General features: G+C 47.2%; 1 protein-coding gene and 1 long non-coding RNA gene across 2 annotated transcripts; one reads left to right on the top strand and one right to left on the bottom strand.

The window, feature by feature from the left end:
• Positions 1 to 1911: 1911 nt before the first annotated feature.
• Positions 1912 to 7654, bottom strand: NPAS4 (neuronal PAS domain protein 4). Its single transcript, XM_083590813.1, has 8 exons — positions 7334 to 7654; positions 6767 to 6918; positions 6316 to 6418; positions 5440 to 5689; positions 5115 to 5224; positions 4860 to 4998; positions 2751 to 4081; positions 1912 to 2125 (listed from the first exon to the last, which is right to left on the bottom strand). Exons 1-8 carry the CDS (start codon positions 7506 to 7508, stop codon positions 2097 to 2099), a joined length of 2289 nt encoding a protein of 762 aa, XP_083446939.1. The 5' UTR covers positions 7509 to 7654; the 3' UTR covers positions 1912 to 2096.
• Positions 7655 to 8643: 989 nt separating this feature from the next.
• On the top strand, positions 8644 to 22439 carry LOC310751605. Its single transcript, XR_014542631.1, has 2 exons — positions 8644 to 8719; positions 22183 to 22439. It is a non-coding gene; the product is annotated as an uncharacterized lncRNA (long non-coding RNA).
• Positions 22440 to 23530: the final 1091 nt, after the last annotated feature.

Genomic DNA, 23530 nt, shown 5'->3' with positions numbered 1-23530 from the left:
ATTTGTGTTTGTCTTTTAAAATGAAAAAGCAAACCCAGTCACATATAATTCTGTATATATATATATAGATAGATATATGATACAAATGTACATTATTGGTTTTGGGTTTTTACAACATCCCACATTTCAACAATGTGCAAATTCATAAAAAGGTTCAGAGGATTCAATCCTGATACTTAGTCGTAGATAATTCTACGTGGAGTGACAGCCCCACCTCCTGTCAAACGATGGGGAAGTGGCACATTTTTAATTTGAAGAAGAAATAAGCACAAGAAAGAGGAGGAGGAAGCACAGATCTCCATGGCCTGACCAACCCATTCTTGTTCAGAACAAAGTCTGGGACAGGATCGTGGAGAAATGAGCAATCTCCCTTACAAAATCATTGGCTTTTTAAAGGAAAAAACAGCTAGATAGTGATCAGTATTTATAGCTATAAACATTTCTATTCTGTACCATCGTCTAGACCACTATGTCTCCTCTACCACAACACACACGCTGTTGAAATATAGGACACTGCCTTATACCAAGTCCATCTAGCTTAGTATTGTCTACACTGACTGGCAGCAGATCTCCAGGGTTTCGGGCAGGGATTCTTTCAAATCCCTACCTGGAGATACCAGGAATTGAACCTGGGGCTTTCTGCATGCAAAGCAGATGCTCTACCACGGAGCTACAGCCCCTCCTCACTTGAGGGTGGTCAAAGGAAAGTTTGGGATTCTAAAAATAATTATTCCAAATAGCTCACACTGTGATCATGTATATTATGGCAGATCCTGCTGTGACAGGAAATGCGTTGGTCCTACGAGAACAGATGGGATCATGTTATATGGGGGGTTGTTGATTTTAAACTGGAACAACAACCAAAGAAAGAATGAATGAAAGAAAAAGGATTTTGCTGAAAGCCAGAAAGAAACATTTAGAGAGGACAGAGACCGTGAGACCCAGATTTCCAATAAAATGATTTTAAATGAATTCAGCTACAAACATCTGCTGCCATCCACAAGATCACCTGTACTACCAGGCTGCAAATTTTTAATTTGCCCCGTTGCTCTAGCTGAGAGCAAATAACAGATTGTGGTAGACAGATAATAATTCAGGAGAACAGCCATATTTCCTTCTTGGCAAGGCTCCCATCATCCCCAGCTGGTATACTCAGGGATGATGGGAGCTGTGTTCCAAAACATCTGGAGGGCATCAGAGTTGTTTTCATTATTATTATTATTATTATTATTATTATTATTATTATTATCATCAAATGCTACTCGATCTTTGCAATAGGAGCAACACAGGAAATCTCTGTCAGGTCTGACACTCTGCCCAACCCGGGAAATGGATGAGATGGGTGCTTAACTGGTAGAGGTGGAACTAGAAATGGCTAGTTCTCCCTGGGCAGTTGCGAGAAACTTAGAAACCTAATAATTTCAACAGTCAGAGCAGCAGCAAGAACAACAGCCCCTTTAGAACTGGGCTAGTTGAATTTGAATTTTAAGACTCCTCTGTGAACAGAAATGCGATTTGTAAGACAACAGGAGCGAAGAACAAACAAAGAAACAAAAAAAGGAAGTAAAATGTCACATCACCAGCCATTGGCCCTTACTATAGTAGGTTCAAGTACCACCTACACGTTCTGTTCTCTGGGGTGGGGGCAGATTAGAAGAGGAGGAATCCCCATATCACGCGCAAACTGGCTCCGCAAGTGCTTCGTTCCAACTCTGCGTTGAATGGCGATTGGGAGCAGCCTGGCGCTAGGCCCCGCCTTGGATTTCTTAGTAAATTACATACAAGATTACTCACTACGAGTGAATACGGTAACGTATGTAAGTCCACTTACAATGGTCCTTCCCTTAGCTCTGATATCGCTTATCTTAGCTTCGATGTCTCAGAATCAATATATATATGTATATATGTATATTTGCTTTTGTTAATTTTTTTTCCAAAAAAACAACAAAAACAACAAAGTCTTTCTTCTAAAAACCCCATCCTGGGATGCTGGGTTTAATACATCCTCTTGCTTCGTCATTACAGGGTTTCGTCAGAAGAAGGTCCTTGGGATATGACAATATGCCATACTGGGAGAAGTAAGTCACAGACTTATTTCAAAACGAAGGGTCACTTTCGCTTCCATCTGTGGGAGAAGGGAACAAAGGAAAGATGTGGTTGGTTAGTGGACAGGAAGACCTCCCTCGAGACTATCCTGACATACTTTCAGAATCATATTTGAAAAGCCCAGGGGCTAGAAACCCATTTTCAAAATATTCTCAGGGGATGGGATTTTGCACCAAAATAAAATTGTGTAACGTGGTCACAGAAGAACCAGAGTATTGACAGTGCTGACTCCCTACCTGGCAATTATTGCTCAGTTGTGGCTTTACTTTATTTGACTTTTGCCACAATCTTAGGACTACAGGAAGAGGCCTTTGACATAGTCAAACCATTGGCCTATCATCTAAACCAGGTTTCCCCAAACTTCGATCTCCAGCTATTTTTGGATTACAGCCTCCATCATCCCTGACAACTGATGCTGCTAGCTAGGGATGGTGGGGCTTGTAGTCCAGAAACAGCTGGAGACCCAAGTTTGAGAAACCCTGGAAACTGAATAGCAGCAGGTCTCCAGGGTTTCAGACAGGAGTCTTTCCAAACTCTACCAGAAGAGACCCCTTTTGCATGCAAAGAAGGTGCTCTGCCAGTGAACTGCAGCCTTTCCCTAAGCTACACAGTTGCCCCCTACCAAGCCTGATCCCCAGTCTTACCTTCATGGAAGCCTTCTTGCATGTGGCTCTGGAGTTGATACAACTCATCTAACCCATCACAGGGAGAGTTTGAGGCACGTGTCTCAAAGGCTGTTTCATAGGAGGCCAGTTCTTCCAAAAAGCATCGCTCTTCTGGAGGCAGGTCCATGCTGGGAGAGGCAGCCAAGGCCCCTTGGTTACTATCTTCGGTGTCCAAGCCGATTGGACTACTGACATTCCCACCGCAGAACTGGTGGTGAGGGCACCTCACACCCGCCCCACCTTTCTCAAACAGAGAGGTGGACAGGTCTTGGAGAAGGGTCTCGAGAGCATCCTCTTCTAAGAGGTCTTCCTCTGGGCAGGCCAACAAGGAGAAGTCAATGCTCCTCCAGTTCTTGGAAGGCTGGAAGTCCAGGCACAGTTCGGGGCCGGCGCCCAGTGCAGAATCGCCGAGGGTGACATGGCTGCTCTTGACGAGCTCTCTGGGAGCAACAGAGCTGAAAGCCTCAGCCAGGCTGCTGATCTGCTTTGCCAGGAGTTCGATCTCGCCCTTCTCTTTTTCAGAATATCTGAAGAATGTCTGTTTGATGGGCGAGGCCTCTGGAGTCAGGATCCCCTCGGGCACCATGGGCACATCGATATAGAGGGGACCTCTGATCTCAGGCAAGGTCATGACGGTACAGTCCCCATTACCAGGGCTGTCCGGGGTAGGTGGTAGCTTCTCATAGAGAGCACTGCATTGGTCCTGGGTGTAGAACAGCTCAGAGGTGGTGGTGGTAGGAACAGTGGTGGCAGGGGCGGCGGCGGTGGCAGCGGGTGGGGTAGTGGTCACAGGAGGCAAGGCAGTAGGGATGGCGCTTGAAGCGTAAGTCTCCTGGGCTCCAAAGAGAAAGGCACAGCCCTGGTGTGGGGTATATGGAGGGGTGCAGACAAAGTCTTTGGAGGAGGAGCCGCTAAGGTTGTCTCGTCTTAAGGTCTGTTCGTAGTCTGTCGGGAAGACCACGTAGCTGAATGCTGGGCCTTTGTCGAGTAGGCTGAGGCTGGAGCCTGGGGTGGGCTCCTCCACGGAGGAGATATTTCTAGGCTCCGCCACCTCCTGGGGCAGACTGGATGCGCTGGTCTCTGTGAACGCAGAGGGGCATTCTGCTCCACCAGTGGTGCCGAAGTCAAATGACGGCGAAACAATGGTGCTGGTCGGGGTGCCAGCTACAGGTGTGAAGACTTGGTCAGGGCTGGAAAGTTGCCCCGGAGAGAGGAGGCCTTCCAGGAAAGCTGGTGCACTTCCGAGGACATAGGCCACCTGGGTTTCTTCTGCTGAGAGCTGCTGCTTGAGAGACCAGGCTTCAGAATCACTGTGAAAAGCAAAGGAAGGGGAAGTGAGATGAGCACCCAGGGGGACCCCAGCTTCAACAAAGCAGAGATAACTGCAAATAACTGCACTTGACACATTCATCCCTGTCTCTCTTTTCTTGCTTTTTTGCTTCTGAAACCCAGTGAATTCCTAATGTACAAATGACAATAACCTTTTAAAAACAAAGGCCTTATTCCCAGCCACCAATTCCTTCTGATCCTGTATCACTGCTTGATCCTGAGCACATTTTATTTATTCTACTCCTGCGGCTTATTTTTGTTACTATTCACCCAGAAGCAACTTCCATGGCTTGTACCCAATGTTCACCATACTCAGAGCCTACCTATTAAAATTAATGGTGGTGAGTAATGTAGGGCCAGTCATTTAAATAGATGGCCTTTAAAAATATATATAAAGGCAAATTCATTGGGTGCCATTAAGGGACACAAACAGATCAACCATGAAGCACCGTCCATCAGAGAAGCAGTGGCAGTGCTGAATACACCTTGCACTGTTGTGGCCTCTCTTATTCCCAACTTGCTGGGCTTAGTAAAGTCTTTTAACAATCCTAGGCACATCCCCCTCCCCGCCTGTGCTTCCTCGAGGACCAGAAGTTGCCCCTTAGATGGCACATGAACACTCCTGCTTGTGGCCTACAGAAGACAAGAAGTGATGGAAGGGGAGTCTCAACATTTCTACCCACTACTAAACTGATTAAGAAGCAAGGTAGGTCTCAGAGCCACCCACCTACAGCCGGAGACAAGTCTCTTGGTATTTACCTGATTATATAGTTGTGGGAAGTGATAGGAACATCAGCATTCTCCATGTGGAGCAGTGAATAGGTCCATATCCAATCCTTGCCATCTTTGGTTTGGAGCCGAAAGACCATTTCAGCTTGAGTTTCACTTGTGTCACCCACTGGGGAAAAGAGCACATCAGAAAAGATTAGATCAATGGTCCCATCCAAGGAAACAGCTCTGCAAATCAGCAAATGTGGTGGGAAACTTGGAAAATAGAAGGGACAAGATACTTACGCAGCCTGTAATGCTGGGTTGACACATGGCTGAGATCTTCTGGATGAATCAGGCTATACCATGACTTGCAAAACAGCTCAGTTTTCTCAAAGCCCAAATGGAAGATCACACTAGAAAACAGCAAAGTTGGGAAGAGAGAGATGAGCACTTTGGATTGTAATGGTTTATATTGCTCAACTAAAACAGTTCACCACCACCCCTTGCTAGACAGGCAGCTCCCATTGTCAACATTGTGGCTCTCACTAGTCAATTCAAGGCCCTTCCTCAAACTTTTCCAATCCCCTCCAAGGTCCCAAGATTCCCTATTCCCAGAACACGTCCTCACCTTTCAGAGATGTCCACAATGGCCAAGTCTTTTGTGTGGCGACTCTCAAAATAAGTCAAGAAGAAAGAATTCTGGCTGATTCTGGGCTTGGGGTCCAGAGGAGTGCAGAAAGCAGTGAATACAGGATTAGTGGACCAGTAAGAGCCAGGTGGGGGCTGGTGGAACCTCCCTCGGATAAGGACCAGCTTGTTCCCGGAACTTTGCCGCCGGATTGTCTTGGATGTGTTGAAATGGCAGCGGAAAAGTCGGCCTGGAGTTTTTGTAAAAAGTAAAGAAAAGAGCATTGATGAGTTAGAGGAGCCACAGAAATATCCGCCAGTTGACATAGTCACACTGTTAAGCCACTCTCAGGCCTAAAACATGAGACAGTTCTACTCTCATTGGCTCTGAGGTTTAGGCAAGTTATTGTAATTTCTACATGGCATTGCATTTCTAGGCTTCAATGTTGAACTTTTTGGGGGGAAGCAATGGGGTTTGAACTTGCAGCCCTCCAGTTCTTGATGAACTACAACTCTCATCATTCTCACCATTGGGCATGCTTCTTGAGGCTTATGGGAGTTTGAGTCCAGCAGCATTTGGGGATGGGGCTTACAGGTTCCCTATCCCTCCTCTAAGACCCAAAGTGCAGGTGCTTGCTCAGCTACTATATGCTCAAAGGCACTCTCACTCCTGCTATTCTTTCACATGCTCTAGGGCTAAGTGAATATTATGAAAAGAAGGTTTCTTGCTTGAATTAAGTCCTGCTGGGCATCATCTATTCTAGGACTTGCAGGCCAACTTTTAATCTGCCGTCTCTCTACTTTAGAGTCATTGCACAGCTACATTTCCTCCTCCTCCTCACATGTCACTGAGCACAGTTCACAAAGGGATACCTACTTGTATCTATTGGAGAGGTCAATGCCAGCTGGTTCCTCATCACAAAGTGATCTGCTGGATCAATGATGTCATAGATGCTGTCTCCTTGGGCAACCAAATCCACCTGCAGGATAGAGAATCAGATGAGGTTTAGATATCAGGTTTCATATTAAGCACTATAAAATGCTGCTAGCACCACAAAGTTCCCAGTGTCCAACAGATATTCATGGTCAGATAAATAAGTGATACCATCACATCAGGGAATAATTATGAAGGCTAGAAATTATCTGTTTATACTATAAGAGGCATAAGAATAATTTTAGAGCTACCAAGACCTGAAGGAATTAAAAGGAATATTTATGTAACTAAAAGGTTGTTGCTTAACTAAGTACCTGTTCCAAGGATTATTCGATCTCCCCATTTTACAGCAAAGGCATTTCCCTTTCCACCCACAAGCTGTTCAGATACATACCATGGAGTGCCCCAGATGTTCAGCAACATTCTCCGACACATAGATGAGTTTGCCTTCTCCAGTGAATGCCAGAAGGAAGCCTGGAAGCGTCTGCATAAAATCTTCCAAGTCCTGGGAAGAAAGCAAGCTCTCCAAGCCTTCTAGAGTTGTTCCTGTTGAGGAAGAAGAGAAGGGAAAATCGGTTATTTTGGTAAGCACACACAAAATTTTTATTTAAACAACAGCGACAACCCTTTTAGCTCTTTGCATCAGATTTTTAGCTGCGGCTGAGGCTAGGATTTCAGCACCGGGGACAGCAACTGTTGCTGCCCTGCCTCCGCAAAGCTCGCCCTGGCTGTTTCAGGACCACGGACAGCAGCCTCCCCGTAGCTCTTCCCATAAGAGACATTGGTGCTTCAGCACCACGGAGAGAGACCTGTTGAGTCCTACCATCCCGAAGGGGACGAAGGAAAGACGCTGGACACAAGACCCAACTTCAGGTGTCCCCCCACCCACCCCGCATCCTTGCACTTCCAGGATTCCCCCCAAACCTCGGGATCTTTCTGAATCTGTCAGGCAGTTAGTTACCTTTGGAGAAGAAGATGGATTTCCGCGTGTAGATGCACGCCAAGGACATGATGTGGAGGTACGATAGCCGCAGCTTATCCCCTTCCGCGATGGGCAACAGGTCTTTCAGGTTCCTGATCTCCGCATTGATCTGGTCCCGCCGCGCCTTGGAGGCTCCCTTCGTGGACCGATACATCTCGGCTGCCGAAGATCCGTGCGGCTAGCGCTCCTCCGTCTCCTCTCCTCCTCTTCTCTGGTCTCTCTCTCTCTCTCTGTCTCTCCGGTGTCTGCCTGTGGATCTGTTTGAGAACCACTGCCTGCCTCCCATCTTTTATAGGCTGTCGGGAGTGTGGGCACTGGCATGCTAAGGAAAGTGGGGCGGGAAGATTTGTTCAGATCAATGGAGGGACACGGCTGCAGAGTCCTCCCCCCTCCCTTTCTTGGGCTTGGGGGAACCCTACGTCACTGGCTCCTGAATGACGCGGTGAGGAAGGGGGGGAGTGGAGGAGGCAGCCAAAGAAACGCTGCACCGAATTAGGAGATGAAGCAGAGACGTTTCTGTTGGAATCACACCTCGGCAGCGTCTGAGCCCAACGCCTTCTCTCCTCTGTTCCTCCCTTTCCTCCAGCTCAGACTTAGATATTCACTCTGGCGCTGGAGTCTCGCTTTTCTTTCTTCCCTTCTCACGAAAAGGACTTGCTGTCTCAACTCTTTCACAGACTTTCATTTTATTCTGGCTTTCGAAACTTCCCTTCTCTATTTTTTTCCTTCCCTTTGTGTTTCTTTCTGGGTTTCCTTTCTCAAAACCATTTACCATGTATTCTTTCCCCACTCACTCATTCATTGATTTGTTCATCCTTTCTTCCACCTTTCCCTTTTCACACATGCACAACCCCCCACCCCCAATGTACCTTTCCAATCTCTTCACTGCTGATCTAAAACAGAAAACCAGGGAGAAAAAGTGAGGTCAAAATCGTGGGCTTAGACCTGAATTGCATGAAAAGCAAGTTCAAAAAGGTGTGTTTGGGTTGGGCTCTCAGCCTGATTGTCTTTCATCTGTGTGTGTGTGTGTGTGTGTGTGTGTGTGTGTGTGCTTATTTCTCTGAGTGTACATTTCGTTTTAGTGTCTTTAAGAAAATGTACCTTATGTGGTCTTTTACTAATTATAATGACAATAATAATAATACAAACATTGATCTGTGGGGGAATCATTTCAAGCTGTTTTGTTTTTCTTTTCTTTTCTTGCTCCCCCTGACTTTTTTTCTTTGCCTAACATAATTCTCACTGTTTCGTTTTGGTTTTCTTTCCCATTTTCTTTTTAGTAAAGAAATTTGTGCTAAGCACACCTTTATATAGGATTTCTCTCCAGGAATTCTGGCTTCTCTCCCATACAGCAATCACTAGTGGGTGAGTTTCTTTTCCTTTTCTTTTTTTGTTATAAAAAACTTCCTCAACAAATAAATAAGTCAGGTCTTAAATAACACCTTCTTATATGAAGGCCAAAAATAGACTTCGAGAAAGAAAAGAGAGTGGTGCCTTTTTTTGCTTCATGGTTGCCTGAGCAACGGACTGAAAAGTGACAGCTCTCTGTCTCCCATTTTGGGGTGGTTCTTTTTCTTTCTTTCTTTTCCTCCCCCACCCCAAGAGGTAACCTAAATTAGGTACCTTGCTTTTGCATAATCTCTCACTCCATATAAGGAAAAGAAGCTGATATGGTGGGAGGAGAGTAACTCTTTCTAGCCTGGATGCTTTTTCACCTGTTCTGCTCAGGGATAGCGCTTGCAAGCTGTCCTTCCTTGGCGCTGGATCCTCTGCTTCAGGAAGAAAACCCATTGGGGCCGCGTCTCGAAGGGGTCCCTGTGTTTGTGTGTTTTGTTTAAATCTTCTTTGATTCAGTGCTTTTTGTTTAAAAAAGACAGAGGAAAGCACAACTGAAACAGGCTCAGTCATGGTGGCTCCAGGAAACAGGATTTTCACTGTTATGCAATGATAGCTTTCTGCAATGCAGACAGCCTGTTTATGCAATCCAGTTAACCAGAGACAACAACTCCTGAAAAGTTCTTTCAAACTCTGTTGGATTTTTACATGTTCAATGTATAGTGAGTCTGGAAGGGTAGAGGTGGAGGGTGCATGTTTAATCAGAGGCTGAAATAACCTGAAAGAAATTTCATAAGTATCAGCAAGATCAAAGACCCATTGGCTCCTTCCCTTCCCAGGATAAGTGATCACAGTAGTGATCACTTACCAGTAGATCATTTCCCAGGAGTGACAAGGGGCATTACTTCTCAAGTGCAGAGCTGTCTGGAGGGCAGGGTTCCTTAGAGAGCCTTGGTGACTTGCGGATAACTTAGGAAACTCAGCTCGCTTGACATTTTTTGGCTGCAAAACCGGAGCTGTTGGCTTGGGTTAGCAGCCCTGGGTGGAAAAATGCTGGATCCCTTGAAATCTGTATGGCAGGCCTGGGGAACCTTTTCCAGCCGAGTTCCTTTTGCGTGGCCATATGCCAATGGGAAGAACCAGAGGCAAAATATGGCAGAGCAGCAAACATGAACTCTACCAGGGCACAGTAGACTACCTTCTCTCTACACACACACAAACACACACACACACACACATGCTCCATTTGACCCTCCATCCATCCATCCAGGCAGGCAAGAGGAATCAGTGCAAATTTAAGAACACATTATAGCCAGGTCAAAACTCACAAAGGGTCTGTGGAGCTTGATCAGTGAGACATGTGACCTGGGGAAGGACTGTGACCCAGGGAAAACCCTGATGGCCAGATAGAGAGGACTGGAGGGTCACATTCAGCACCCCCACCTCTGGGCCTAAGGTTCCCCTCCCCTGCTGTATGAGGTGACTTCATCTCCATGGCAGCCTGGATCTCTCCAAGAGCCTTAAGGGCTAAGTATCAACAAGTGGGATGATAACCAGTGGCTTTAGGGCAGAAGCCCAATAAAGTATATCCTGTGAGGATCATGAATAGGAAGCACACTTAGGCTTTACTAGGCTGTCGGTGGTGGGGGGCTCTTCATTCTTCCTTTAATTTGCTAATGTATATACCCAGAAAGTAAACAGCTGCCTTGTTTTGGGGTTGGCCTCATTTTGCTTCCAAACCAATAGGGCAATGTCAGGTGGACAAATGTCTAAGCAGGTACAACAATGGGGACCAGCAACAAAATATGGCCACGTGAAGTGCTATTGTTTGGGGTTTCAGCCAGCCATGCCTCCTCCAGGTTACTCCATCCCATCCCTTCCCCCAATTCCCCATCCTCTACCCGCTCCCTCAACCACCATTCTGTGCCCAGTAAGAGGACTCAGCCCTCTCACTGGGCTTTTGAGTCATCCCCTTAGAAGGGGCTTCCCCATCTCAAGGAGAGGGGGTTGTCCTTCTGCAAACTTTGGTGTTCTCCCAAGCCTGCTTGAGACCCACACCTGGAGAAGGAGTTTGCCATTAGTATTGTTACACGCCACCCCAATCCCCAAGCGGTGCGAAATTCCAGGGGTTGCAGATGCTTACCCAGGGTTCGTGTTTACTTTGGAATGAGGGATAGTGGAGACTGTGGTGTCTTTATGATATATGGTTTTATTTACACATATATACAACCTGAGCCTACGATGGAGGGATTCACAGCATTAACAAACCAAAAGGGTCTTGTTTCTTCCATCGCTGCAGCCCTGGATTCAAAGAATGAAAAAGAAAGAGAGAAAGGAGAGAAAGAGGAGGGGAAAAACAAGGAAAGGGGAAAGCTTTTTAAAAATGGAAAGGAGGGAAGGATATAGGATAGGAATCCACTGTGTTCTTTCACCCTTCTTTTAGATACACAGTGTTATAAATAGGCCCTGGGAGTCCCCGGCTTTTCACTGTGGGATTTTCCTGCTAGCATCCTGTTTCCTCAAGATGGGTCCTTTCCACAGCTCTACGGCTGGGATCCCCTCCTGACGCAGCCCTGAGCTTGAGTGGGAAGGACTTGGGAGAGCAGAGAGAGTCTGTGGATGCAGGCAAGGGTGCCAGAGCCCTAGATGAGAGGAAGCAGCGGCTGTCTGCTATAGAAAGGCATCTACTCCTGTAGGAGCAACTGAGCCTCCTGGGTGCTTAACCCATGAGGAATCTAAGGCTGCGCCTGCACACATTTAAAGCACATTCCCCACAAAATAATTATGAGAACTGTACTTTGTTAAGAGTGCTGGGAATTGTAGCTCTGTGGGGGATAAACGACAGTCCTCAGGATTCAGGGAGGTGAGGGATGTGCTTTGAACAGATGTATGGTGCACATTCTGGCTGCATTCAGACAGCTCTTTATTCATTTCCCCCAATGTTTCCCTATCTGATCATTTCCACATTTTAAGTGATTTTTCACATGGTGCAAAAGTCATTTCTGTACCTATATATCTGCTTAAGCTGCATGTGCAAGTTATATTTGCAATAATTACCTGCATTTTAAAAAAATGTAACTGGGCTGTAGGTGCAAGTTATACCGGTAGGTGCAATTGTCACCTATCAGGTGATCTTGGCTAACACACTTATGTGCTCAGACGGAACCAGTGACTTAGCAGGTGTACCACAGCAGCTGATGGCCCTGAGATTTAACTTGCACCTTGAGACTTCCAAGAATGATCCCCACAAATACTTTTTATTTTTATTCCCCTCCAATCTGTCCTAAATAGAATCATACCATATATTTCTATAATGCCATTGCAATACTGGCAGGTGTATATTTTATCCTATTCCTATCAAATCCGTGCACGCTGGGTCAATGTTCAGTATGTCTAGTCCACAATGACTCCAAAATCTCTTTCCTGGCTAGTTACCACCAATTCAAACCCCATCAGAGAAGTTGGGGGTCTTTGCTGCATGGTACATCACACTTAGGAGGAATTCACTCTATACATTTAAGGCAGAATGGGTATTACTTGTTCACTCACTTTCCACAGGACGCCATTTATGTCACCCTGCCACTTCTTTCATCTTTTCCCCCTGACTTTCTCCAGTGAGTGTCCAGTATTGACTGCACTGACTGGCAGCGGCTGTCAAGCAGGAGTCTTTCAAAGACTTGCAGGGAGATGCCAGGGACTTGGGTGCTATGGCTCAAGCCTCTCCAAGCCTTTGACCCAGAAGCCCTGCCCTGGGCTGCACATACGAACTGGGTCAGGCAAGGAAGAGCTCCCTCGCTGCGTGCAAAAGGTCCCGGGTTCAACCCCTCCTATCTCCAGGGAGGACTGGGAAACAAAGACTTGGCCTGAAAGTCTTGGGAGAGGCTGCCCATCTTCTTTTCCGCTGCTCCAGAGAGAAGGACATGAAGCAACGGATCCAAATCGCAAGAAAAGAAATTCTGCCTAAAGGCATGGCCAAACTTGGCCTTCCAGGTGTTTTGGGATTACAGTTCCCATCATCCCTGACCACTGGTCCTGTTAGCTAGGGATGATGGGAGTTGTAGTCCCAAAACATCTGGAGGGCCAAGTTTGGCCATGCCTGGAACCTTAGGAATAACATTGTGACGGTAAGAGATGTTTGACAGTGGGAACGGACTCCCTCAGAAGCCGGCGGACTCTCCTTCATTGGTGGTTTTTAAGCAGACGTTGGATGGCCATTTGTCATGGATGCTTTGGCTGAGATTCCTGCACTGCAGAAGGTTGGATTAGATGGCCCTTCCGGTCCTACAGTTCTATGATTCTACAAGTAGAGAATACTGAGTGAGATAGACCCAAGGGTCTGCTGCCTGGGGGCAAATGCTCCAGCAACCCAGACAGCTGCCCACTCCCACCCTGGATTCCCTTCTTACTTGCAACCAGCCCACGGAATGGCCCTGCCTGCCTGCCAGCTTCCTCCTCTTGGATCTCAATTTCCCCTATTCGGAAATCAGTAAGGAGGAGGATAGGGACAAAGCCTTTGCCTCTCATTGGCTCTAGCGCCACCTACTGACGGGCTCCCTTCCTCCCAACCAGTCCTAATGGGCTCCACCCACCACTAGCTCCGACTTTATATTAGGCCACTTCCTATGTTTTTATGCTACAAAGCCCCAAACACTTTTTTTGGGGGGGTGCTCATATATAACCAGGACTCGCCTTGAGCACAAATGCTGGGTGAAATTATGCCCGGTGGCAGGGCTGTTTTGCTTTGTCCCTAACCCCAGTTCCGGGTGGGGGTGTGCGCGCGGCGTGGGAGGGGGAAAGAAAAGGGGGAAGTCCCAGCAAGGCGGAGGAGAGTCTGCCTAAAAGGGTGGCAGACAAGCAGTCCGATTTGCTAACAGCTTAGCCTAAATCTAAGTGAATCACATAGCATTGTGACAGTGACTCACTGCCCTGCTAGCATCCACTCTGTGGGGTTGGAGAGGGAAAGGGGAGAGGGGTTATGGTGAGGATTTGAGGTGGGGGGGGCGGTCTTGCCGATGACTGCAGAGCCACTCACCACCCCATTGCTTGCCAAAGCCTCCCCTCCTCATTCTTTCCCCCCACCCCACATACCTCCCGAGCACCCCTGCTCAGGTCTCTTAAGAACCTTCCTGGGCCTCGCCCCTCCCACCCTTCACCTCTTTGCTGCTAATTTGAGTTCTGAATCAAGAAGCTAAAAACAGCAACCCAGCGGCTAAATATAGCCAGCCTGGAGTGCGCACACACGCTGGCGCTCCTTTGCTTTGCAATTCAGAGCCTGTAATGCACAGTCCCTCTGCTGCAGCGTGTGGGGGCGGCCAACAGCGTCGCTCATCATTGCGAAGACTGCAGTGGGGGGAGAGGGAGGAAGGAGAGAGAGAGAGCAAAAGCGGGGGCGGAGGCATCCAAGCTGTACTTTTACCCCAATAAGGGATGATATAAATATCTTTTGGCTCAGAGAGCTGTTTGTAACAGAAATGGCACAGATGCATTCAGATACCCTGCCACCTATAAAGCAGGAGGCGGGGGGGGGGAGAGGTGCTGAGCATGTATGTAAAAGGCAGCCTGCACATCACAGAATCATAGAGTCAGAAGGGACACTGAGGGTCATCTAGTCCAACCCCTTTGCGATGCGGGAATGTTAAGTTGCCCCATAGGAGATTGCACCTGCAACCTTGGCGTTATCTGCACCATGCTCTAACCAACTAAGGCCAAATCAAGCTTTGACAGGCTGGATAGATGTCTTTACTTTCTTCTTTCCTTGGCGATCACTCACAGCCGAGTAAGATTGTCTTCCATGAACACGGTTTTAACAGTGAGTCCGTAAGTGACTGTGGAGGCCAATTCTGGATCCACACATCCTTCCACAGTGGGGACATTGGTTTCCGGGCAGGAGTTGATCATGGTGAGGGTTTGCCAAGTGTGCCTTCTTCTTAGCACGTTTCTCCCTTTGTCCTGATTTCCAGCGTCTTCAAAGCCCATGACACCTTTGGTAAAGGCTGTTCTCCAACTGGAGCACTCGCAAGCCAGTGTTTCCCATTGTCGGTTGTGCAGTTGTCCCAGTTGTGCAGGCTGTTGGCTGCAGGAGTGCCAGGGATGCTGTACCAGCACTGGACACTGCCCCCCCCACGTGCATAGGATTGTAATGCAACCCCAAAGTGCTGCCTTATGCCAAGTCTTGCTATTGGTCCATCTAGCTTAGTATTGCCAACACTGGCTGGCAGTGGACCTGGGGGATTTCGGGCAGCAGGCACTCCCAACACTACCTGGAAATGCCAGGGATCAATCCTGGGCCCCTCTGTGTGTATGCTGTGCTATGGTCTTTGCCCTAAGCAAAAAAAGAAGAAGTAAGTTTCTAGTCCTCAACGTCCTGGATGAAGGTCTGATCCAGTTTGTTATTTTCTACTCTGACTGGCAGCTGCTCTCCAGGTTCTTGGGAAGAGAAAGTCTTCCCTACCAACCATTCCCTGACCATTTTTAAAAATAGGAGATGAGGACTGTCTGCACTGAAAGCAGGTGCTTCAGCAATGAACTAAAGACTGCAGTTTCCACTCATAATTTCCCTGCCAATGTTCGTGCCCTGCTCCCACTGGAATGGTCTGAGAGGTAATCCATGGGGGTTCTCCTCTCCCGGGGAGAGGGGCAGAGCGAGTCTGCTAGGAGAAGAGGCCTTTCCTTTCTCCAGTGGTGGCGACTGAGCCATTGTTGGTACGCCACATTCTGGTGCTAGTCATTGCACAGGCGGTGACAGAGGAGGCCCATAGGGTCATATTATCTAATCCTCTGCCAGATCCTCCAGTGGAGGTTTTTAAGATGAGGATGAATGACCACCTGTCAGGGATTGTTTCGCTGCGATTTCTGCATTGCAGGGGGTTGGACTAGGGGGGTCTGTACAACTGTACAACTCTATGATTCTATGTAAATTCAAGGCTAGAGACATAGCCATGCATTCTCCTTAGCTATTACTTAACGGGGTTAAAAAAAATATGTGGTGGCGCTCCCCTCCTTGCATAGCCAAGGAGAGTGTTCAAAACTTAAAATAAATTCAAAAGCAAACATTGGGAAAGGAGGCAGGAGGAGGAGGAGGAGGAGGAGAGATTCCCAGGCCAAGAGTTCGAACCGTGCATCCTTGCGCCCAAAGCAGCAGCTGAATATTTCGCTGACAAATTACTGGAGAGCACCCGGGCTTCTTTAATAGTAACAGCAAATGAATTGCCTCCTACCGTAGCGCAATGGGGAATAAGAAAAGAAATCTCTCTGCTGAGTGTGTGTGTGTTGTGTGCCTTCCTTATGTGTGGTAATGGAAGGCGATATTAATTAACAGAAAGGGGATGGTAAGAGGAAAAAGTGGGAAGGCAATGAAATTAATTATGAGGGGAAATGGGGGATAGAAATTGATTTATAAGCATGGAAGGGAATTGAACTTAGTTATGCAGGAAAGGGTTTTGCAAATGTGTTCTTATTGCTGCTTAGTGAATTACACCAGTTACAAAGTGAGGAACTAATAATGCAGTTTCTTGATGAATCATTAAAAGGGTTAATAATACAACTGAGTATAGTACAGAAAAGAGATACTTTTTCATTTTTTTTCTTTGGCCACACCCATTTTGACACGCAGCCGCTAGGGGGCTGCCTCTAGGTCCGTGCAAACCTTGAGCCCCCAAAAGGATAGGCACAGTGTGAAGGTGTTTGAGTGCAACAAGGGCCTTTGCAGCAACAGATCTACATCCACCCATCACTGTGGGGTGGGAGCAGGGTGGAATCACTTCCTGCATGTGTGGCGAGAAGCACCACATCGAAAGAAAAAATAACAGTCCCAGGGAATTTTGATAAAGGAAAGAGATTGATTGAATACATACCATGATTGTGAATTTGGTGTTAAAATTTGGTGGCCCCCCCCTCAGGTCTGAGGGCCAAATGCAGCCCTCTAGACCTCTCTCTCAAAACTTTGCACAGGCTACATCTGCTCAGCCACATGTTCCCTCCCCAGGCTGCACCCCTCAACACCCCTTACTTTGCACCCTCCTTGAATGGTTTTGCTGGCTTGAATATGTACAGAATTCAAGGGGTGTGGGTGTGTAAATCCTGCAGGCATGTTAACTTGAATAGGACAATAACCTTCTGGGGGGGGTTGCCTCCAGACTGTCAACATTTTGCAGGAATCAAGTGCACACCATAAATTTAAAGTGGATTAATGCACTCTGTTTCTCTAAAACACAGATCCTAGGGCTTGCCGATCAGAAGGTCAGCAGTTCGAATCCCCGCGACGGGGTGAGCTCCCATTGCTCGGTCCCTGCTCCTGCCAACCTAGCAGTTCGAAAGCACATCAAAGTGCAAGTAGATAAATAGGTACCGCTCCGGTGGGAAGGTAAACAGTGTTTCCGTGCACTGCTCTGGTTCGCCAGAAGCGGCTCAGTCATGCTGGCCACATGACTCGGAAGCTGTACGCCGGCTCCCTCAGCCAGTAAAGCGAGATGAGCGCCACAACCCCAGAGTCGTCCGGGACTGGACCTAACGGTCAGGGGTCCCTTTACCTTTAATGCACTCTGTTTCTCTCCCTAATAAATTTACTTTAAACAACAACAACAACTCAGACTTTTTGCAGTTAGGAAAGTGACAGGGAAATGCACTGCAAAATGTAGATGGATAAAAAGTTAAGAGGAAGATGTGTAACCACCATGCCAGCTAATGCAGGAGGGTTGCTCATTGTTGCATAACTGCCCCGTCAGCAAATCAGGAGGAATGCTCACTAAAGAGCAGGCATCGTCTAACCTCTGTGAAAAAGAAACCAGGATGAATAAGCTAGGGTTGCCGTATTCCCCAAAGTGAAAATCCGGACAAAGTTACTGAGCTTTTTTCTGGCAGCCTGTCTCGAGAGAGCGAGGGCAGCATCAGCAAGGCTGGCACCAAGGGTTGACAACACCGGGCGTCTGCTAGTGTCCATATCCCAATAGTGGGCCCTTTGCCCTGGAACTTGGCCCTCTCAAGTTAGCAAACAGTGAGGGAACTGAGGAGGAGTAACCCCTGCATCCCCTGTCCATCCCACCCCCTCTCTCCCTGGGAAGTGGGGTGGATTGGGCCCCAGAGAAATGGGACAGTGAACGGGCAGCAACAGCAGAGAGGCAGTAGAAGAGGCAAGCATCTCATGCCAGGGCCCTGAACAAGATGGAACTGGCACCACGCACCATGTTTACACTGTGGTCATTCTGCTGTGTCGAACACTGGAGAAGATTTTTGCACAGTAGGAGAGAACTTTTTCCAGACTGGGCTACTATATGAAGCCTACATGCCAGTGGCGGGCAGAGCCAGGAATGCTAATATTACCTTTATAAAAGTAGGCTTCTCTACACCACTCACACGCCCCTCCCTGTCCTCCATCCCCACAAGCAAGAGGCATTCTCAGAACATCCTGGCCAGCCAGGCACAAACATTTGGGGTGCAACATAGGGCCAGTGAGCGGTGTGGCCTAGCAAAAGCCCCCAGGACCAGATGCAAAGACCTGGGTCCCCCTTTCCCTGCTGCCAGGGAGGAGGCCCCACTCAAGATTGAGCACGTCACGCTGATCTTTTACCCTCGACAAGCCCTTAGCAATGGGAACCCGACACTGAAAATATCTCTGTGTCCAAGTTATCAGCCTCCTTGCTGTCCAGTGATTGGAAGCAAAGGGGGCACAGATCCTGCCACATCTTGAATTTTACACAGCTGCTTCAAGGTTTGAGAGACACCTGAGCAAAGTGTTCTCTCAGTTTATTTGTTTGTTGAGATATATTTCCTCTTTGTTTGGGGAGTAGCACAGGGGAAGGGGGGGCGGGCGCAAGAGGCAAGGCTTCCATCCTATATCCTGTATCCCAGTTGCTGAATTGTTCGCTGTTGTTGGAGCAATGTGTTTTACAGTGCTCCTCACTGCCTATTTTAATTTCATTATTATTACCGAAGAGGCAAAAGCCCTTCTGATCCATTCTGGCAAAGCATCGTCGCCGCTGTGCCAGCACTGAGGGAATTGGCTGCTGCAATGTGTATTAATTTAGTCTAGGAAACGGGCTGCGGGGCAGGGAGAAAAGGAAATAATAAATTCGGTGATGGGCAAAGAGGAATAGAGGAGGAAGAAGAACATTCCAGGGGTTGACACCTTGTTACATAAAATAGCCCCCTCACTGGTACGGCCTTTAATCTGTTGCTTTTAATAACTCAGGAGAACAAGCTATTTATATTCTTCCACCTAACCAGGACAAAAAAAATAATAATGTAAAGTGGAGGGATGGAAGCCATCTAGAAAAAAATATGTGTTTTTCAATCATGTTTTCAACAGGAAGATTGCATACAACAGAGGCATTTGGAGAGAAAAGCAGAGGAGGAGAGAGAAACCAATTATCTGGGCCTATATTTGGGTCACTCGTATGTCCGGATGTGAAAATGGCTATCGTCATGGGGGTCCTTTTGCCGAACTGTCTTTGCCCCTCACTACTGCTGGCCTGGTGACCCACATATGAAATCTGTGTCTGATATTGGGAGAAACTGTAAGGCTATCCAGTCCAACCCTCTTCCGGAAATCAGGACAGTTCTCCTATTAGCTCCTGCCCCATAACTGCCTAATTTCCAATATGATTTGGGCTCAAATCCCTGCAAGGTGTTGTTGTAGTTTCCCTAATACCAGCTATCTAGAAACCAGGCAGTGTTGCTCAGAAGAGACCGGCGGGGGTGGGGGGGGTGGCATGGCACTCTGCACATGCTTAGTTCAAACCTGTTCTTTCCCATGATCCAATGCCGAGCATGAAAGATAATAATAATAATAATCTGGCTGGGTTTCCCCAGATGCAGATCTGATCATCACAATCCGGCCTACCATCAAAATGCATTTACGGGCTGAGTCAGATGAAATACAGGAATAACCCACCAACCCTATGGTCCACAGGAAAAGGCCCAAAAATGTCCCCATTTTTGTGTAGACCCCATGCCATGCCCCCTTGTACTTTGCTGTGTTTCTGAAATCTATTTATATTTCATCCCACCTACTCACTTCATTGCCTTCTCTCCCCCCCCCCATCTCCTTTTGCAAGGTGGGGGCCAGAAAGAGTGTGAGGAGCGTATTGGAGCTTGATCCCCCGTCTTCGAAAATATCTCAGCCGTTGCCATGGTGACCCACCCACGGCTTCACCAAAAAGGACAAGGAGCTTCACAAGAGAGGGAGGGAGGGAGGGAGAAGCAGCTTTTTATAGAAAGAAGTATGTATATCTGATGGGGTGGGGGAAGCAAACCTGGAGAGGGGGGTTCAAGGCCCCCCCTCTAGAAAGAGTTTAGGGGTCACAGCGTTCCTGTCAACAAGGCCTGTGTATGTTCCCTGTGAGGGGAAAATTTGTGCCCACCGGTGCTGAAAATACACGGCTCCTCTCAACTGATGTAGAATTTTGCACAGACTGACTCCCCCCCCCCCCCCCCCGCTGGGCTGTGGTAGCTTTCAACATCAGCACGGGACAGGCAGAAATCCAACAGGTGCTGCATCTTCCAACTCAGGGGGGAACGTCGCATGTTGCAGCTGTTACCTGTCACATCACTGTTCAGATGGGTTGCCAGTTTGCTGGCAGGTTTAACTTACGTAAGGTGCTTGTGCTAGTGTTTGAAGGCCTAAACGACTTCGGGTCCAAATATCAGACAGACGGCCTCCTTCCCTACAGACCCTGTGGGTACTGAGATAAACCAGGCCCCCTTCTTCGGAGCGCCGCCACCCACAGAAGTTGGAGGGAAGGTGGCCACAGCCCAGAACAGAGCATTGTCTTGTGACATGTCCTATAGCCTGTGGACTTTAGGTTTTTTTCTCATCCAAAAGGGAAGGCGCACCTAAACAGGTGAGCATGCTCAACTACTGTAACTGACTTCTAAGAGAGAGGAAAATGTAAAACCAGCAAGAAGAGAGGATATGCAATGGAGTATCTTGGGAAAGGGAATGACTGGCACACCCCACTGCAATGTTTTGTTGCAGGTCACACTTCTTGCCTCTAACAGTAGAAATGGTGGTCATTATGTGGGTGCCATTTTTTCAGTACCACCACAATTCTTTATTTAGGTTGGTTCCCACATACATCTTACCTTACTTATAGAGCTCTCCTATGAAGGAGAGTTCTCCATCTTCCAAGATAGTTTGTTGCTCTGTAGCTTTGATTACTCAACTGGCAGCTGAATGTATGAATAGCCTCCACTGAAGTTTGAGTTTGGGCTTGAAACCTGAATAAATGTTATTCAAGAGACTTATATCCTGCCTTTCCCCCCTCCTTTGTAAATGATATCTAAAGCTGCTGGATTTAGGCTATGTACCCCCTACCCCTTTAAAACACATTCGAAGCACATTATTTCCCTCAAAGAATTCTGGGCACTGTAGTTTACCCCTCACAAACTACAGTACCCAGAATTATTTGTGGGCAGAAATGTGCTTTTACGGTACAGCATGCTCACAGTCTTAGGATGAAAAACAAATAAGAAGATAAACTATTAAATCATTAAGTCTATGTATTCAGCAGAATGAGTCCATTCAGAATGAACCTGTTAAGATAAAATAAATAAATGGATCCCAGCATTGCCAACAACAACAACAACAGTGGTAATAGTAATAATAATAATAATAATAATAATAATAATAATAATAATAATAATTTCAAATATTTAAAATCTAGCCTTTTGGAAATAAAGCTCAGCTTTCAGCTCAGTCTTCTCCTCATTGTGCAAGTCTTCCACTAACAGGGAAGCCATAACACAGCTGTTATGCAGAGCAGGTGGTCAAAATGATTATTCCCTTGTAGTCTTCTTTTTTAAATTTAAAATCTCAGGACGGATATACTGCTTTATGCTATCTCACACTCAATGCCCCTGCTTTGCACACCAAGTATTTTTGCCTGATTGGAATGTGTCCTTGAACTCCAATCATTTTATTTTTATTTATTTTACACAATTTGTATACTACTTAATCGTCAGTACTTCTACTTGGCTTACATAAAATGCAATAATTATGCCATGCAATAATTATGCCTCTTAGATGTCTGGATGGAGGATAGAGACAGGTATGTGAGTGAAAGTAGCCTACTGCACAAAGATAAAATTCACACCTATTGCTCCTCCTACTTCTGCATCTGACCCCACCATTGGCCCCCAGCCAGCCCCCAGAAGGTTGCCAAGAAGGGTATGTGTCCCTCAGGTCCTAAAAGGGTTCTGCAACCCTGCACTACAGACTGCTCCAGCCTGGTTTCAATGCAAAGTGAGTATATCTCTATTCTGAGTTCTGGGGCTTATACCACTGCAAAACCAACAAGAACTGTTGCTTCCACATCAGGGGAAGGTTCCTTAAACTGCAGCTATCCAACGGCACTGGAACAAATTTAGAACAGTTTCTGACCTCTTTGAATGGTTCCAAGATCTCACTGCTCAGATAGACTGCTCCTGTTCAGAAGGCGCTGTGCAAAAGACTTGCTGCCTGCTGTCCAGTGCCACCTCTTCGATTTTCTCTTTCCCAGCATCCCTAATTGGCTGGCTGGAGCTTTACTGTGAAAGACTGCAAGCAAGGACTGATAAGAAGCTGCAACAAACCCCTTCCACCTGGCCTGCTGCCCTTATTAAGCCTCTGAGAGAGCCACTATCTTTTTCTCTCTCTCCTCGAAGACGTGGTTAATGGTTTCATTCTGCAAAGAAATGTGACATTGTTTTCTATCAATTCTGAGAATGGCCAACTAAAACAAAAATATCGTTAAAAATAAATCAAATGTCTAGTATATTAGAAGATCTCTACTGCCCATTTCATGCCCTCAACTTATGGCATAGGAGAAGCAAGTAAGAGATGGATGGGAATCAAAAGGGAAGAGGAACACAGGAGGGGGGTTAGGCAATAAAAGGGGAAGGTGATAAGAGAGACAAAAAGACAAAATGAAAAATTCAGCAAAGCCTGAACACCATGTGTCTCCACCAAGCCAAATTTGGCCCTACAACCCCGTATGAGTGAGATAAACATTCTGTTTTACCCAGTGGAGTACAATTCATTGGGGTGAATGGGGCAACCACCGACAGCCCCTGCCTGCCTTCGCACTTACAACTGGCCCAGGGGGGTGTGCCTGCATGTCAGCTTTTTGTTAATTGATTATGCAGGGTGGGGCTTACCTGCCCTCCCCCCTTCCCATATTTAATTCAAGTTGGCACCCCTGATCTGCTGCCCTGATCCGTCATAACTGGAGGTGGCATGGGCTGAATCCAAGACTCTTTGCATCCGAAGCAGTTGAAATGTGGCCCCTCTCCCAGAAATCTGTACCTCTGTCTCACCCAGTGTGCATCATGCACACACACAAAATATTTTCCCATCTCCCCATCAACTCAAACACAAAAGCTTCTCTCTGTATGCGACTCTCCCTCTCTCCCTCTCTCCTGTTAAGATCCCAAGTTGACCATTCTGTTAGTCAACCTTTGATGACTGGCTCTTGAGTGTGTGGACCACCGTCTGACTCCACAGAGAAATGTTATATTTGACGTCGTCGCCTGGATCAGTTGGTGCCTCATCCATACATAAAACAACGTGCCCATTCATCACTTGATGCTGCAGTCATCAGATGATGGGCCAAGTGCATGGAGAGAGGACCACTTTCAGAGAGCACCCTAGAGAGAAATGATGTGTTCTGTTCATGTCTGATGGCTGGGCAGCCAGGTGGGTTGAGAGGCATTTGAAAGAGAAGCCTGTGTGTGTGTGTGTGTGTCTCCAGTCCTGGGGCCTGGATCAGAAGGTCGCTGGCTGCTGGGCTCTGCGCCTTTAAATCTGGTGGAGAGCTTGCGTGCCGGGAGGGGGAGAGGAGCTGACGCAGCTGCATTCTGCCTTTCGCT

This window comes from Podarcis filfolensis (assembly GCF_964270895.1).
Source record: "Podarcis filfolensis genome assembly, chromosome: 16".
Classification (NCBI taxonomy): domain Eukaryota; kingdom Metazoa; phylum Chordata; class Lepidosauria; order Squamata; family Lacertidae; genus Podarcis; species Podarcis filfolensis.
This window is presented reverse-complemented; position numbering and strand designations above follow the sequence as displayed.